The sequence below is a fragment of the Mustela lutreola genome, chromosome 1, assembly GCF_030435805.1.
Source record: "Mustela lutreola isolate mMusLut2 chromosome 1, mMusLut2.pri, whole genome shotgun sequence".
NCBI lineage: Eukaryota > Metazoa > Chordata > Mammalia > Carnivora > Mustelidae > Mustela > Mustela lutreola.
In genome coordinates this window covers 153710736-153727108 of record NC_081290.1, presented here as the reverse complement: position 1 = coordinate 153727108, position 16373 = coordinate 153710736, and the positions used below count along the sequence as shown (strand labels likewise).

The 16373-nt window shown below is 46.1% G+C and overlaps 1 protein-coding gene across 1 annotated transcript in view; it reads left to right on the top strand.

The window, feature by feature from the left end:
* XKR6 (XK related 6) overlaps window positions 1-16125 on the top strand; it is a 299975-nt gene extending 283850 nt beyond the window's left edge. The window contains exon 3 of the mRNA XM_059177234.1: window positions 13304-16125. Within this exon, the coding sequence (XP_059033217.1) occupies window positions 13304-14268 (965 nt within the window). The 3' untranslated portion in view covers window positions 14269-16125. The remainder of the gene's footprint in view (window positions 1-13303) is intronic.
* Window positions 16126-16373: the final 248 nt, after the last annotated feature.

The following is a 16373-nucleotide window of genomic DNA, read 5'->3' as shown; positions in this document are numbered from 1 at the left end:
TGTAAGGATTTTCTCCAACTTCCCTGCAGAGGGCAAAGGCTGGCAGAAGGAGCACTGGGTGGGGAGTCTGCTGTGCTAGAATGCTCTGCTGGATTCTGGTCAGTTCCCTGCAACCTCATCTTCTCTGGGCCTGGTTACTATGAATGAGGATAGGAAGGACCCCTGAAGACCCTTTCAGCCCTGATAGCTTATGACTCTAAGGAAGAGAAGGGGGTGGGAATCTCAGTGAAATTGGGTCAGTAGTGATCTTTAATTAGCCTTGACATTCACATTAGAGAGGATCGCAGGAATGTGGAGCTCCAGGAAAGACTGCAGTGAAATCATCTTCAAAAGATCTTTTCTATTCTTTAAGATTCCCAAGGAAAGAAAGTCTGAGAGCTCCATGAACAATGCCTTCCTGTGTCTCACATGTCTTACCACTGGGGAGGGGAACAGAAGGGCAGAGACCCCGGGGAAGGAAACCCTGGGAGGTGACACCCCTCGGCTGTTCCACATCCTGCATGGTTATAGATGAATCGCCTTCTCTGAGGGCCTCAACTTGTTCATCTGTAAAATTTACCCCCAGGACCCCATTCGATCCTGGACCCAGCTGGAGATATGAGGCTGGTCAGGACATCAAGAAGAGTTCTAGGGTGTTGCATTCACTCTAGGGCCAACCTGAGGTAAGGATGGGTCCAAAGCTGACCAGAGGAGAACTGAGACCTCAGTGAATTCTAGACCGTCTTGGGTGTTCAGGCTCTACATGCCCCAGGCTGCCTGCCAGACCTTAGAGCTAAGAAGGCTGCCAGCTGGAAAATCTGTCCCCCTGTGACAAACCTGGGGGCCCCCATGTTCCTTTCATCCTTCAGCTTCACCAGTGACAGCCCAGAGCTTTGAGTCCTTTTCTGCTTGTCTGCATGTTGGTGTCCTGGGACTGTCCCCTGGAAGAAAAGTTGCTGTGTCCTGTGTGGCCCTATAGAAAGCTCCCAGTGTGGAACTCCCATGCCTGGCTTCACACACCTGCTCTGCAGCTTCTCCAACAAGGCCTTCACCTCTTTGAGCCTCGGGGTTCCCATTTGTAGAGCACAGCTAATAACTCCTGCCTCAGAGGGGTTTTGTCAGGAGTAAGTGAAATGCATTTGTTCTCCACACATGAGAGGCCTTCTGACAATGGAGGCTGGTATTTCCACTGCCAGCCAAGAAAGGCACACACTGCTGCCATCGTCAGCAAGGCTCTGATTGGACGCCATTTTCCCTGGAAGGCTTTTCTTGACTAGGGCCATTGGCCACTGAGAAGTTGAGCTCAGGGGCCAGGACCACTCCAGGGTCAGCCCCACACGGGCACACAGCCACTCACCTGCTCAGCAGTCCTGCTTTTCTGGTCACCTGAGTGGCTATGGGACTAAACAGTATCTGAGACCTGCCTGTGCTCCTTGCCCTTCCTGAGCTTCTGTCACAGCTCCATCTGGAAGCATGGCTAGCACAGTTGAGTGGAGAGCAGTGGCCATGAGGCCAGAATGCCCACAGTCCAGTTCTAGTTAATCAAGGTTGGTCGTCTTCAGGGCCTTGGTGGCCCCAGGTAAGGGAACCCAAGACCATTTTGGCTGGCAGAATTCCTAGGGCTTGGAGAGCCATATCATATCCCACTCCATGGGAGACAGGATGCACTCTGACTCCCAACCTTTTAAAAAGATTTTATCAGCTTGGGATGCCAGGGTGGCATAGTTGGCTGAACTTCTGATTCTTGGTTTTGGTTCAGGCCGTGGTCTCAGGGTTGTGAGATTGAGCCCCACTTCAGGCTCCGTGCTTGAGTAATATAGTGTCTGCTTGAGTTTCTCTCTCCCTCACCTTCTCCCCTCCCACCCATGCTCTCTCTCTCTCTCTCTCTCAAATAAACAAGTCTTCAGAGAGAAGATTTTATCACCTTCTAAGTGACTATAACTTTCCAAGTCTCCTCCTACACAAAGCCTGCAAGCCCTGAATCATTGCACTTCTGAAGGGGCAGGAGACAAGAGGAGGAGGCTGCAGTGAACTTTGCTTTTGCCTCTAGAGGTATGGTCTCATCCTATATTATTCCAAACAGGCCAGGAACAGCATCTTGACATCCTACGGAAAAACTCAAAAACTTGAAGCCTAGATTTTACCAACCCAAAACAGAGGAAAAACAATGCCAGGAAGCTGAGCAAAGCAGTCTCTCAAAGCCATTCCGCCTTCCAGGTTGAGGCTTTCTGCTCCCTCTGACTTTCCTGCTCATCCATTTCCATATCAGTAATATTGAAAACTTAAGATGAACTAGTGCACATGAGGCATTTTAGAATTTCTAGAGCACTTTGACCCCTGTCGTGATGCTCAGGATTGTTGACATGACCATCATGAAGGCACACATTTGGCACCACAAAATACTCAATGGGTATTCAGTATGTATCTATACACTACATATATTCATTCTCTCTATATAGATGTAGGGGTATATACACACTATGTAGAGGTATATGAATATATTGTATAGTATGTATATATATCAAAGATGTGCCTATATGTTTTATACTCATAATTCATTAAATATTCCAAATCCACATATTTAGCCAAGGTTCACAAATAGTAAAATAAGGTCAGATCTGTTTGTACCAAGGCCTCTGTCCATTCCAGGGCATCTCAACCTGGGTTAAAATGCACTCACTCTGGGAACATCAGGGTTTTGAGCCTGATTGGCCATTTGCTCCTCCAGGAGAAGGGATTTACTGGAGCTTTCCAGTGAGAGCAGATGGCCTTCTTCACTGTGTGCTCCAGGCCAGCCAGGATCCAGGCGTCTGTGAGTCCTGCACCACGCCAGCTGAGTGGTTGACATTTGTTCTAGAATCTCTAAAGTTTGTCTTTCTCCAGCTTGCTGTGAAGATAGTATTTTGATAACTCTGACAGCATCTTAGAAAGAGGAGACAAGCGAACAGAGGGCTGGCTTTAGTTTTCCTCTGTTGGGTCCTTTAAATATCAGTGCTTAACCTTGAAGCTCCTCAAGGGGAGCGCTGCTACCTTCCTGTATTATCCACCATGTCCGCAGAGCAGCCGTGAGCCCCTGAAGTGTGCTGCTCAGAAGAGACGCATCCTGCAGATATCAGACCCCAGAGATGCTATTCCCACAGCCTCTCTTGACGTCACACTGTGTCCGCACCCCACGGGCCTCTTCAAGAATAGTCACTCCTCAGGAAGAACTCTTTAGAAAGCTTCCATCTCCAGCTATTAGACACACCCACGTTCCTGGTTTGGTTTTTGACTTACTGAAAATATTGAGGAAGTTGGAATACCCAATCACAGGGCTTCTTAACCTCATCATTAAAAGATCTGGGGCTGTGGAGGGGGGACTGTCCTGTGCATTATAGAAAGTTTAGCAACACCCCTAGCCCCTACCCACTAAACACCAGTAACACTCACACCTGGTGTTATGACATTACCTAATGTTCCTGGTGAGGGTGGGGGCAAAATCAGTCCTGTTGCAGACTTCTGTTCTGCTGTTAAATGGATGATGTTGCTATTGTGGGCTGAATCTGGCCCCCTCTCGATGGGTTTGTTTGCATGGGAAAGGCACCCATTTCTTGCTCTTCCTTGGAGGGTCAGCAGGGCGCCAGAGTCAAAGCAGGAGAATAAAAGGACATGCTTGATGCAGTAACCTCGGGCACATCCTCTTACCTCCTTGAGCCTTGGTTTTCTCGTGGTAAAATGGGTCGCCAATAGACATTTCAATAGACATTCATTACTAAATGAAGTAACACTAGCAAAGTATGTGGTATAATACCAGATACATAGGGAACAATAAATGTTAATTCGTCTTCATTTGTCTCTTCTATCCTCGAGGATTTCTTCCTGAGGGACAAAGGCATACATATTTGTTCCCAGGGAATTGCCCTGTCCCACATTAAGGGCTAGAGGTGGGTGGTTGTCATGACCGATTGGGTCACTGGCCCCTTTCCCTATGGGCTCACTTGGGAATCAGACAGCTATGGGCTTTTGTTATGAGAAAAATACCCATGCAATTTTTTTTTTTTTTACCTGCTCAATTTTGTGCATAGTTTCAGAAGGACCAGACCAAATGGCTGCCCTTGGAAAATATCTACCTCAAAAAAAAAAAAAAAAAAAAAAAAGAAAAAGAAAGAAAGAAAGGAACGAAGTAAAAGTAAAAGGTGGTAGGGAAAGGCTAAGGTAGAAAACAAATCATGGAAAGTGGGAGGAGACATGGGGTGGGGAGAGGTGGGGGTGTCAGTTTTTTAGTGTGGCGGTGAGGGATGCTGGCTGGGAAGGTGGTCTCTGAGTCAAGGGCTCAGTGAAGCACTTGGATATCTGGAGGAAGGGTGTTTGAGGCAGAGGAAGAGCAAGTGCTTATGCCCTGAGGGAGCCTGGAGCACATCTGGGGCTGAGGGAGTGCCAGGAACTGGGGGGAGGTGAGAACACTAGCACCCCAGACCCCAGGCAAGGGGCTGGGTCCTGTAGGGCCTTGCATAAAAGCCTAACACCATGAAAGGAACTTAGATCTGTACCCACTGGGGAAGGGAGTTACTGAAGGGCATGAGCAGGGAATTGGCAGATTACACTTATTACTCCCAGGCAGTATTATGGGGGGCCCTGAAGGCCCTTAAAAGGACCCAGATGGTGTTAACCCTGAACAAGATGACACATCAGTCAGGAGAGGATGACCATGCCATGATGTGGAATACTCAAACAATTCTGGTGCCTTAAAACCAGAAATGATTCACTTCCTGCTGGTGGCATGTCTGTCACAGGTCACTGGTGAAGCAGCTTGTTCTTGGAGCATGGGAGAGCATGGCCTTCTGCCTGGAAGTGACACACGTATTTGTGCTCATGTGTCCCTGGTCAGAGCCAGTCACAGACCGCACTTGAGTTCAACAGAACAGGATTGCATATCCTCTCATGGGAAAGGCACAGAAAATCAGTGACCATGGGCAGCCCACCATGCCTGGGAGGCCACACAGCAGGGCATACTATGGCTTAGTCGGTTTGGCGGGATTGTGAATAGACTTTTAGGACAAGAGCAGATGCAGGGAAATGATCTAGGAGGCCATTCCAGCAGCCCAGGCAAGGGAGATGGATGAGAGATACGCTTCCACACATTCTGGGTGCTCAGGACCTTCCAGGGGTGGGCCCTCAGTTTGCCAGGCCCACAAATTTGACTTTGTAAGTGCTCACAGAGAGGATCAGAGGGCTGCCACACAGTAACCAAACTAATAAGGAATTGATATATAAATCTGAATGCTAATTCGTTAATCTGTGGTTTTGGGTGAGGAGACACACTTCCTCTAGTGTTTACAAAAGGACTCTGAGTTCGGAAGCTAAGCAGGCCTGCATTCAAACCCTTCTTCTGTGATTTCTTAACTACTTAATAATGGAAAAGCTTGTTAGCTTGTGAGCCTTAGTCTCTCCATCTTCAAATAAGCCCGTTACTTCAGATAAATTTACAGGGAAGAATAACTGAGTTACTTTGTATCATGTGCTCGGCCTAGAGTCTGGGCCATGGTAGCTGTTCAGTAGAGAAGAGAGATCATTATTACTGAATTTTTATTAGGGATTATCAGAAAATGATCAGCCTGGATACAGAGCCAATAAAGAGATATTCGCAAAAACCGTGGGAAGATGACATTCTACAACACAGATTACCTGTGTAGTGGCCAAATTCTGTTCCCCTTGATCCATCTCCCTGATGTTAAAGAACTTTTTCTTCAGGATATGGTATGGTTTCTCAGATGTCAGCTTTCCTGAGACCTTCCAGTCTTCCTGCCCTCTGTTTACACCAGGCCACTTCTATTGCCCTTGGGTTTTTCCACATTGACTCAGCCACACATACTTGTCGGTCCCAAGGGTGCCATCCACAGATGGTGGATGCCATCTTCTTTTTGGACCCTCACTAAGGGTCAATCTGGAAATATCAAGGGTGTCTTAAGGTTACCCTATGTGGTAACCTCCTGTGGGGATCACACCCTCTCCAAACACAGAAATGTGACCAAAATGAGGATGTCAAAGCTTGCAAAATCCTGAGGGTCAAAGAAGACTGTCAGATCATCAATGATTTACTGTGAGCATATTGTTAAAGAAAGTTTAAAAAGGGGATTGGTTTCTTTGTTGCTTTCACATGAAACTTACTAAGTATTATTCTGACTGATAGCCAATAGTGTGTTGTTTTGCCTAGAAGTATGGTGTTGGAATATGGAGGGCAGCCTTATGGCTAATTTGCAATGAGGCCCACTAAATTTTCAAGAAGGATAGTAGATCCTGACAAGTAGTGTGCTGGTAAATGCTAACAACCAGCTCTTAGCAGATTTGGGGGCCCCCTGGTTTGTTAAAGTAGAAATTTGTAAATATTTCCACCACACCTATTTCAAGCCCCCCACTTGACATTGGGGAAGTTTCCTTCTCCCCATTGCCTGACTGGGAAAGTAACTTTGTACCAGGTGCTCCCTTGTTGTGTCTCCTGGGTGGAGGTGAGGACAGGAGACAGGCAGGAATCTTTCAAGAACTGTGCACACAGCTGCTATGTCTTTTTCCTGGGAGCATTTCCAAGAAGAGACTGAGATTTTTAAAAAATGTTGGAGATAGGGGAAGTCGGATGGGGGAAAATGAAGAACCACCCAGATACCAGGAGCTCAGTGTGAGGAAAATCCACAAGGATGATTTGAAGAATAGATGGTTGAGTTCCCCTAATATTAGCTTTAGGGAAGAGGGGAGAGTTGAAAGAGGGAGATGTTGACCTTGACATGCAGGTAGACAAATAGCCAATTGAGCATGTTTCTTGGCTTGAGGAATCTCTATGGATACCATACCACATGAATTAGGTGAGTATGGAATTTCAGAACGTGGCTAGGGCCACATTGAAGTCTTTCAACTTCAGGTTCAGTTTCTTTACCTGAAAAATGGGGATAACAGCCCAGCAAACAAAGGATGGCGCAAGTAGGGCAGTAGCTAATGGTCAAGTGTGAGGAAGAACAAAGTGGATCCGAAAGCCAAATGCCACACAGTGTCAAGAGAGACAGGCCATCTACTGTACATGAAAGAATTGGTTGAGGACTTCAAAGAGAGCTCTCCATGGGGGCTGGGTTCAGGAGTAAAGGGAAACAAGGAGATTACCCTTGAGAAGTTTGGAGGAGAAGAGACAAAGGGAGATGGGATCTCACTAGCGGAAGGTGCAGGGGTCCAGGAACGATCTAGTCTTTGTAAGACCGGAAGAACTTGACTGTTGTTATATGCTGATGTGAGGGAGCCACTGGAGAGGGAGCTGGGAGTCTGCACATCTGACTCTTCCTACCCTGCTCCACCTTGTGCTCAGTGCCCCATCGAATAACTCATCCAAGTGTTTTTCCAACATGTGATTTAGTGGTGGTACTAAGACCTTGTGATAGAAAGGTGGGGGACAGCAGCTGGTAACAGAGCTGGGCGTGCACATACCACTCCACAGAACAAGGTCCTGCTGTTAACCTCATCTCATGGCCATCTCTAGATACCTCTGGGGGTTCTCAGGGTACTCCTCAAACCCACATGTTGCGTTCTCCCCATGAGATACTGTAGTGTCTGGTTTCTCCTTCAGCTTTCCTTTCTGCTGGTGTGTTGGAGCTCCCACTTGCTGGCTCCTTGGTGCAGCCCTGCCGTGGTCATGGCCCTGCTTTGGGCTTGTCATATCTCACCTTCCGTACTTCACCCTGGTGACTGTACCCTGATCCCTCCCACTGCATTGTATCTTTCCTTCGGATTCTTCCACTTCATCTCCCCCTTGCCCTCCAATTTTAGAGTCCTGTCCTTCCCCAGACACCATGTTACTATGCTTCTCAAACAATGGGATATCCACACTCACATTTTTTTTGTTTTGTTCCCCAACTGGCAACAGTTCAGCTGAGAGTGATCCTTGGATATTGTACTGTCACCACCAAATTTCCTGATGGCTACCGCTCCTCAGTAAGAGGTGTCCAACTGCAGATTGTGGCCCCTCATGCTCTGTTACATTAGTCATAGATATGGCCATTCCATTTCTGGAAATCTTAAACCCTGGGTCCAGTGATCAGAACCTGAGGGCCCCTCTCCCGAGCTTTTCTTAAGGGGAGTGACCCCCGAGGAGTCTCCAGTTTAGCATCTTCCTAGCTGGTGAGGCTGGGCTCAGTGGGCCAGCTGCAAGCTCCGCCTCCTGGTCTGCACCAGGAAAAGTGAGCAAGCTGTGAAGGTCACTGCCCAGAACTTGTCACAGCTGAACGTGAAGTGTTTAACAATTTCCAGTCTGATCTTCGGAATATAGAAAGCGATTGAGCCATAGTGGGAGCAAATCGTAAATGCTCCTAGGCCTGTCTGAGAATCTCACAGGGGGCCACAAGTCCTCTTCCGAAGCCAGTTCCCCTGGGCTTGGGTCTTGGCCAGGATAATGCATTGACTTTTGGGTTGATCTCAGGCATGACAGAAATCTTCCGAGTGAGCCACAACAGTGAGGGAAAACCTTGCCTTCCTCCCTCTAGAGTGGAATACACTGCAGGCCTTTGATTAATCACTTGACAGAGGCAAACCGATCTCAGTTAATTCTACTGGAGTCACCTCTTTCCTTGTGGCTTGAATGCTACTCTCCTGAGGAAGGTGGACTGGCATGAAAATTTGGTTTGTAGCTCCAAAATCAAGGGCCTCTCTCAGATAACCAGGCCCCTCAGCAAAAGATTCAAATCCTCCGTATCCAAAATGCCTCGACTTTCTTTCCTCTCCCCTCAACCGGCCTCTTCTAAGGCCATGTCTAGGGGGCCCGTTAGTATAGCAGTTGCTTTCAGAGCCCCTGGAGTCAGACTCTGAGTTTGAACCCTGACTCTACTTCCTGATGGACATATGATTTCTGAAAAATCCTGAAGTTTCTTCTTCTAAAAAAATGGGAATTAGAGACTGTACTAGTTTGCTAGGGCTGCTGCGATGAAGTAGCACAGACTGGGTTGCTAAAAAAACAGACCTTTATTTCCTTGCCGTTATGGAGTCTAGGATCAAGGCGGAGGCAGGATTGACTTCTCTGGAGGCCTCTCTCATTGGCTTGCGGATGACTGCCTTGTCCTGTGTCCTCACGTGGTCTTTCCTCTGTGTGAGTGTATCCCTAGTATCTCTGTGTATCCAAATTCCCTTTTCTTATAAGAGCAAAGTCAGATTGGATTAGGGCCCTCTCTAATTATGTCATTTAACTTAATCACCCTTTTAAAGACCCTTTTTCCAAATACAGTCCCATTCTGAGACCCTAGGGACTATAGCTTCAACATATGAACTTTTTTGGTGGGAAGAATGACACAGGTCAGCCCATAGTACATTACAAGGTTCTTCTACATTATAAGGTTCTTCTAAATAAGATAATGCATATACATGCTCAGTGAATCATGCCGTGTTCTCTGGGACAGTCAGCTACTCTTTAGGGAACACATTCTTCTGGGGCACCCCCTCCCCTGCTCCAGTTGAGCCCCCAATTAGCTAACTGCCCTGAAGCACCTTCTGCTGACAGTCCTTCAAGGACAAGATGCACTTACAGTCCTGTGTTGGGGGAGGCCACAGGTTTTGTCCAGGGAAATGATGCAAAGGTGGCAAATCATGGGACATTTGATCCATTGACCAAGCATAACAAGTGTGCCAACGTCATAGATGGGATCCAGACAAATTTCCTGGAGGCGAGTTGAAAACAAATGTATCATCTAATGCCTGGTACCACTGGTTCTTGAGCCCCCGGAAGGCAAGTGTTACCCTCTGTTGAACATCCAGTGAGAAACCCAACTCCAAAATGGGATCTAAAGTGTCTCCACTGTGTGATGTACTCAGCTGTTCAGCAGCACTAACTCTGGAACCTCTAAAATGTGTCTGTCTACAAATTTGCATTAGAACAGGGAGTTCTTTGATGAATGTCGTGCATTCCTCCGTCCCCATAGGATCATCTCTGTTGATGCTGCTGGCAGAGTGAGTGGAGCAGGTTTAACATGGCATGATGTCCCCACTCATGTTCCTTCCTGTCCCTGCTCACCCTGCTCTGGCTCTGAGAAGAGGCTCCAAACAAACACACTTTTCCCAGTCCTAGACAGGACTGGTCACCTTGTACACAGGGCACATGTCAAAACTTTCCCCTTTCCCTTTCCGCTTTAACTTGGAGCATTTGCACAAGGCCAAGGATGTGGCCTGGCATTCAAGGCCCTCAAGAACCAACACCTTGGTGTTAGAACAAACATATGCAATTAGAGAAGGTTGATGGCCTTCATCACAAATGACCTCAGGAAAGGGGCTACTTGGTGGATCTCTGGAGAGCCGAGCTGACCAAGTGACAGGGTGCAGAAAGAGTGGATAGCCTGAACCAGCGTGATCCGGGTGGCAGAGAGCTGTACCATGGGCCTAACTGACAGCTGTACTGTCAGTGCTCCTCAGGGTAATCTTGGGCAAGGAACCCAAGCCCTTGTACTTCTGCAACCTGTTGAATGAGTGGGTTGAAGGGGGTGGTCCATGAAGCTTCCTGTGGATTTACTGTTTGGTGATATACAATATATCAAGTTGGGAACAGACAAGCAGAGAGGTAAGAGTGGGGCTGGGCATCAGCTGGCCAGCAGGACCGCAGCCAAGCACTCAGATCTGTCTTCCATGTAACTCTGTCCCGAGCCCTCCTTGTAATTCACATTAATGTCTTATGATGCTTAGGAGACATTCATGCCGAACTCTAGAGAGCAATTCTGGAAGCATTAACCAAGAACCAAGGCAGTATATAGGTCTGCTCCGAGGGAAGCAGTTTCTGTAACACTTCATGAAGGGTGAGGCAGGAGCAGAACACTGGCCCTCAAAAACCACAGCAACAGATCTGGACATGCCATAGGTAACCGATAAGATGGAATAATGACGAAAAATTGTACCTGGCTTGGCTATGTGTGACTTCTGGAGATGAATTCCTACTTATTTGTATTTGATATGGAGAGGGCCAATATCACAACACACAGAATATCACAGCCAGCATAGTGAAGGCTGAGGGGCTGTCCCACTTCTGTCCGCCAAGTCTGTTCAAAAGTACACTCAGAATAAGCCGGAATTAGACCGTGCTCTGGCAAAAACTAAGCTGCTTTTTCTTACTTTATGAGCTTGGCACTCGTGTTTTTCTTAGAACCAGGGAATTAATACGTTTTGATTTATTAGAAGGAACAAAAAAATCACGCCTTCTTCCCATTTAGCTTCTGTAGAACTCCTATCTGATTATTAAAGGTCAGTGGTACCACCAAGATTATTAACATCAAGAAATGAGTTCACCAGGAGAGGGCTGATGTCACAAAGACATTTAAGAGGAGCTTTCCTATGGTAAAGGAAAGGATCAGCAAAAAGCCTGGCACAGACTACCAAGAGGATGGCACATTCCCTGCCCTCTGGAAACCCACAACCTAAATCATATGACTCCCAAGAAGACCTGTTCCCCTCCCTTTCCACACCACCACCAGCCAACACAAACTCAGGAGGCTCTAAAAGGTTAGGATGACCATTGTGATGTGGTCACAGAGCATGCACGGCCTCAGCAGGTGCTGGTGGAAATGCCCTGTGTGTACAAGGGGCCGGGAAGGATACATCAAGTACCATGTTCATAACTTTCCAGAAAGGTGAGAGGAAATGTATTAGATGTTCTCAAGATTGGCCTCTGTGGAGGAATTGGGAGGTTTCTCCCCTGTTCATTGTCAACTGTGGTTGCCATTATTTACAAAAGCCATACATATTCATTGTAACAGTTAACAGTCTGGAGGTTTTTCTATGCTCACACCAACATAATGGTTTTTATTATTGCACTCTATCATTTTGCAAGCTGTAAACCTGAGTGTTTCTGTGAGATGTTGGGAGTATGTGAGTGAGGTGGGTGAGGAAAGTGAATGCAGGGAGAGTGTACAATGACAGGGGACTTTGACTCTCCGCTGGGGATTGGAAGGGAGAGGGAGGATGAACAGGTTCCCAGGGAAAGACAAAGCCAAGGCTACAGGGCTGGAGCAGTTGAATGAGTCTCTTGATGAGCAAGCTCCTGAGCTGAGAGATGATGATGTAACTTTGATTTCAGCCTGGAACAACGTTGTGGGGAATTGGGCTGTAGTGCATGGGAGGGAACCCAGTAAGGAGATGGGTACCAAAAAACAGTATTCAAGACTCCAACTGAATTTAGTTGTGTTTAGTTCTGAAATGTGGAGAGAAAGGCAAAACAAAAGAGCCTTTGGATGGATGGAGAAAATACGTGGGGGTGTCGAGGGGTGATGGGGAATCTTACTTTAGAGGGGGTCATATGGTAACACTTGCCTAATAATTGGTTTCTTGTAGGCTGATTTGGAGAAACTCCGGTAACTATTTATTGTTTTGAGTTTGATTGAGTTACAGAAATTCAATAGGCAGCATAGGCAACATTATAAATAAAATTGCTTTATAGCAATTGAAGTATGATTTGGGATCAGACACATTCTTTTGCCTGCTGAGGAGGAATGCAGGGAATGATGAGCAGAGGAGGGTGAGCAGAAAAGGCATTCTCAAAGCATGAGCAACCGTGCTGTTGAGTCAGGACAGAGATGAGACAAGGATGGGCTTCCCAAGTCAAGGCCTCAGAGAACTTTGAGCAGAATGGTGGGTTGGAGAAAGCAACAAAAATTGGACAAGAATGAGAGAGACAAGAATGAGTGAGAAAGGCAACCACCGAAACAGACAGAATACCCCAGGACCCTTGGTCAGGGTGGCCATAGTCAGGGGATGGAGAAGCTAAATGCAAAAGCCTCGGTTCAGAGCCATGGGTGAGCTGATGAAAAAGTAATAGAGACTCCAGTGCTTTCCCAGAGGCGGATAGTGATAGAACTTGGGGCAGTGAGCAAACTATTGGGCTTCACCATTGGTTATCCCATTTTGGGCTCCTCTGAGAGCACAGGCTGCTGGTGACAGGACCACCAACCCTGGCCACACACACATGTGTAACAAGGATCCCCACAAGCTCGTGATTCCTTAAAACTGAACACGTGCCTGCTGGCCCGCAGCAACTGCAGTGAATCATCATGGCGGCTCCAATTCTCAGCTCCCTTGGCAAGGCACATCTGCCTCTGCCTTAGTCTTGAGTGGTAGGTCCCCAGGAATTCTGGACTGGGTTGTGAAATGTAAAATGAGACCTCTAAAGTTGTCATCTTAGGGAACAGCTGTGACGTTGAAATCCCATTCCTGATTGTGTGTTTCTTTTTTCCTCCTCCTTTAGACCGCTGTGTGTGTGGGCATCTCCTCGGCTGGCAGCCCCACCGTGCCCAGCGCTTGATGTCCAAGGTTTTGACTGTGTGGGTTTGTGTCTTTCCGGCAGGTGTCTCCTCTGCGACTTCCCTGATGTCCCTGGCTTGGGTGCTAGCCTCCTATCACAAGCTGCTGCGGGACTCCAGGGACGACAAGAAGAGTATGAGCTACAGAGGGGCCCTCATCCACCTCTTCTGGCGCCTCTTCACCATCTCATCCAGAGTTATCTCTTTTGCCCTCTTTGCTTCCATATTCCAGCTCTACTTCGGGATCTTCGTGGTGGTTCACTGGTGTGCCATGGCCTTCTGGATCATCCATGGCGGAACAGACTTCTGCATGTCCAAGTGGGAGGAGATCCTCTTCAACATGGTGGTAGGGATTGTGTACATTTTCTGCTGGTTTAACGTCAAGGAAGGGCGGACTCGATATCGAATGTTTGCATATTACACGATAGTCTTGACCGAGAATGCTGCCTTGACGTTCCTTTGGTATTTTTACAGAAACCCGGAGACCACTGACTCCTATGCGGTGCCAGCACTGTGTTGTGTCTTTATTAGCTTTGTGGCTGGGATCGCATCGATGCTCTTATATTATGGTGTGCTGCATCCCATGGGGCCACGAGCTAAGATTTTTGCCAGCTCCTGTTGTGCCGAGCTGCTCTGGGGCATCCCTTTGCCCCCCGATGTTGAGCCCATGGCACCTCAGACCCCTGGGTACCGGGGGACCCAGGTCACGCCTACCAGAGCCGTAACGGAACAACAGGAGGATCTCACGGCTGACACTTGCTTGCCCGTTTTCCAAGTGAGACCCATGGGGCCCTCTACCCCGTCGGGGCGTCCTTACCACCCAGAAGGGCCCCTCATTAAGATTGACATGCCAAGAAAGAGATATCCAGCTTGGGATGCTCATTTTGTAGACAGGAGGTTGAGAAGGACTATTAACATTCTGCAGTATGTCACTCCCACCGCAGTAGGCATTCGGTATCGAGACGGACCGCTCCTTTATGAGTTGCTACAGTATGAGTCTTCACTCTAAGAGCATCTTGACCCAAGTTGAGAAGGGGACCTTAAGTTTGGTTTGCGGTAAACACTGCTCACAAGAAATATAACCCTCCCTTCCCCAAAAACACAAAACCATCACCACCACCACCATCACAACCACCAATGCTACAAAAAAAAAAAAAAAAAAAAAAAGAAAAGAAAAGAATAAGTCACAACCCCTTCAGATAAGCTTTCTTTCCAGTCGCTGTATGTATACAAAGATATTCTCTATGTTTTGTAAGTAAAAACAAAAAGAAAACTTTTCTTTTGTTTTTTACACATAAGAAACAGTATTGAAAAAAAAAAAATCCCACACTATGGTTCATAGGGTGGAGAAGGAGGAGTTGTCTCCACTCCAAAAGAAAAAAAAAGTTTTATACCTTACACCAAGTGTAGATCATTTATGGGATTGGTGCTGATTGAAAGATCAAAACAAAACAAAACAAAACAAAAAACACAAACAAACAAACAAAACCTTCAACTGCCTTATGCCCTTAGGTGCTGAGTTTCATTAAGTACTGTCATGTTTCCTCATGCAAAACTCTCTGGTGACTTTTGCACCAGGAGAGAGAAAATTCAACAATCAAATGAAACAAATCTAGAAACAAAATGAAAACCAACCAACAAAAAACCCCGCAAAGCAATCATTCTTCCTATCCGATTATTTGTATCGAACAAAACAAATTTACCAAAAGCAAAGGCATAGAAAACCCTCCTCCTCTTTGGTTTCTCTCCCTGTCCCCTGTCCTTGCCCCTAACTTATCAGCGCCTTCTAGGAGCCAAAAGGCTGGCTGTTTGAAACTCAGATGGCTGGAAAAGGTACTTGAAGGCTGACTATGTGCCATTTTAGCATTCACCTGCTAAGAATCACATTCGTTTCCTGGGATAAAGCAAAATAGGACAAAACAAAAATCTACCCTAATAATTCTATAAGAATAGGAAATTCTAATGCAAAGTAAAGGAAATTTCCATTTTTGTAATCAAAGAACATCAGTAATAATAAAACTCAGCATAGTAGCAAAAAGAATAAGACATCAATTTAAAGGCACAATACTAAAATCAGTAACCGGCAAAAATGATTCGTTCTGTCATTTTAAGGCCGTGAAAGGTATACAATTATCACATATGATATTGTGTAAGGCCTCTTTTGTTTCCATTTGGTGGGAAGCCTTAAATTGATCTGGAAAGAATTCTTCATTTTTTCATTTGTGCTTTTAAAAAATATTAACAAAAGAGGAAAATTAGAATATAAAAAAAAGTCATATTGTAATAACTGACCCATTTCAAAGACTGTTTGGTGCTTCTGTCTTTCACCATTGTGGTTGGCTGAACGTCATTCAGCTCACTTGGTGCATCTGGGTTGAGTGGGAAATTTTGTGTGTGTAGTGAGTGTGTGTGTGTGTGTGCATATGTGTGTGTGTGTGTGTGTGTGCCCATAGCACACATATGTGTATGTGTCTGCTGCAAGGTCTTGCCAGAAATGTAGAAAACAGATATAAGACAGACTCTGGGTATGGCTGAGGTGGAGTATAAGGGTGCTGGGGAGCAGACAGCGGGGAGGAGGGGATAGTGCTTGAATATCAACCCCTGTCTGGATGGCGAGACTCATACCAGCAGCATACTCTGGGTCTTCGAGGCCACGTCATTTGGGTGAAGATTTGATTCAATTATTTATTTTCACATTGTACCAAGTTCAATTTCTGGAGGTGTTGCAAGTGTGTTCAACCATTTTTAAATGTTATTTTTCAAAGCATTACTCCTATAAGGAATATTCTGTTCTAGGGCATCTTTTCAATCCCACTCTATCTCTACTTGGGCACAAAAAAAAAAAAAAAAAAAAAAAAGGAAAAGAAAAAAAATCACAAAAAGAAAAAAAAACTCCACAAAAAGATATATATATATATATATATACAGATATATATATATCTATACACACACACATATATATATACACACACACTTATGTGTGTGTGTATATATGTATATGTATATACACACACACACACACTATTTTTCAGTAAATACTGTTTGTCTTTGTTGTGTGGAGCTGCGATTTTTTTTAAATTCCAGATATAACTGTTTAGGGTGCAAGACCTCATA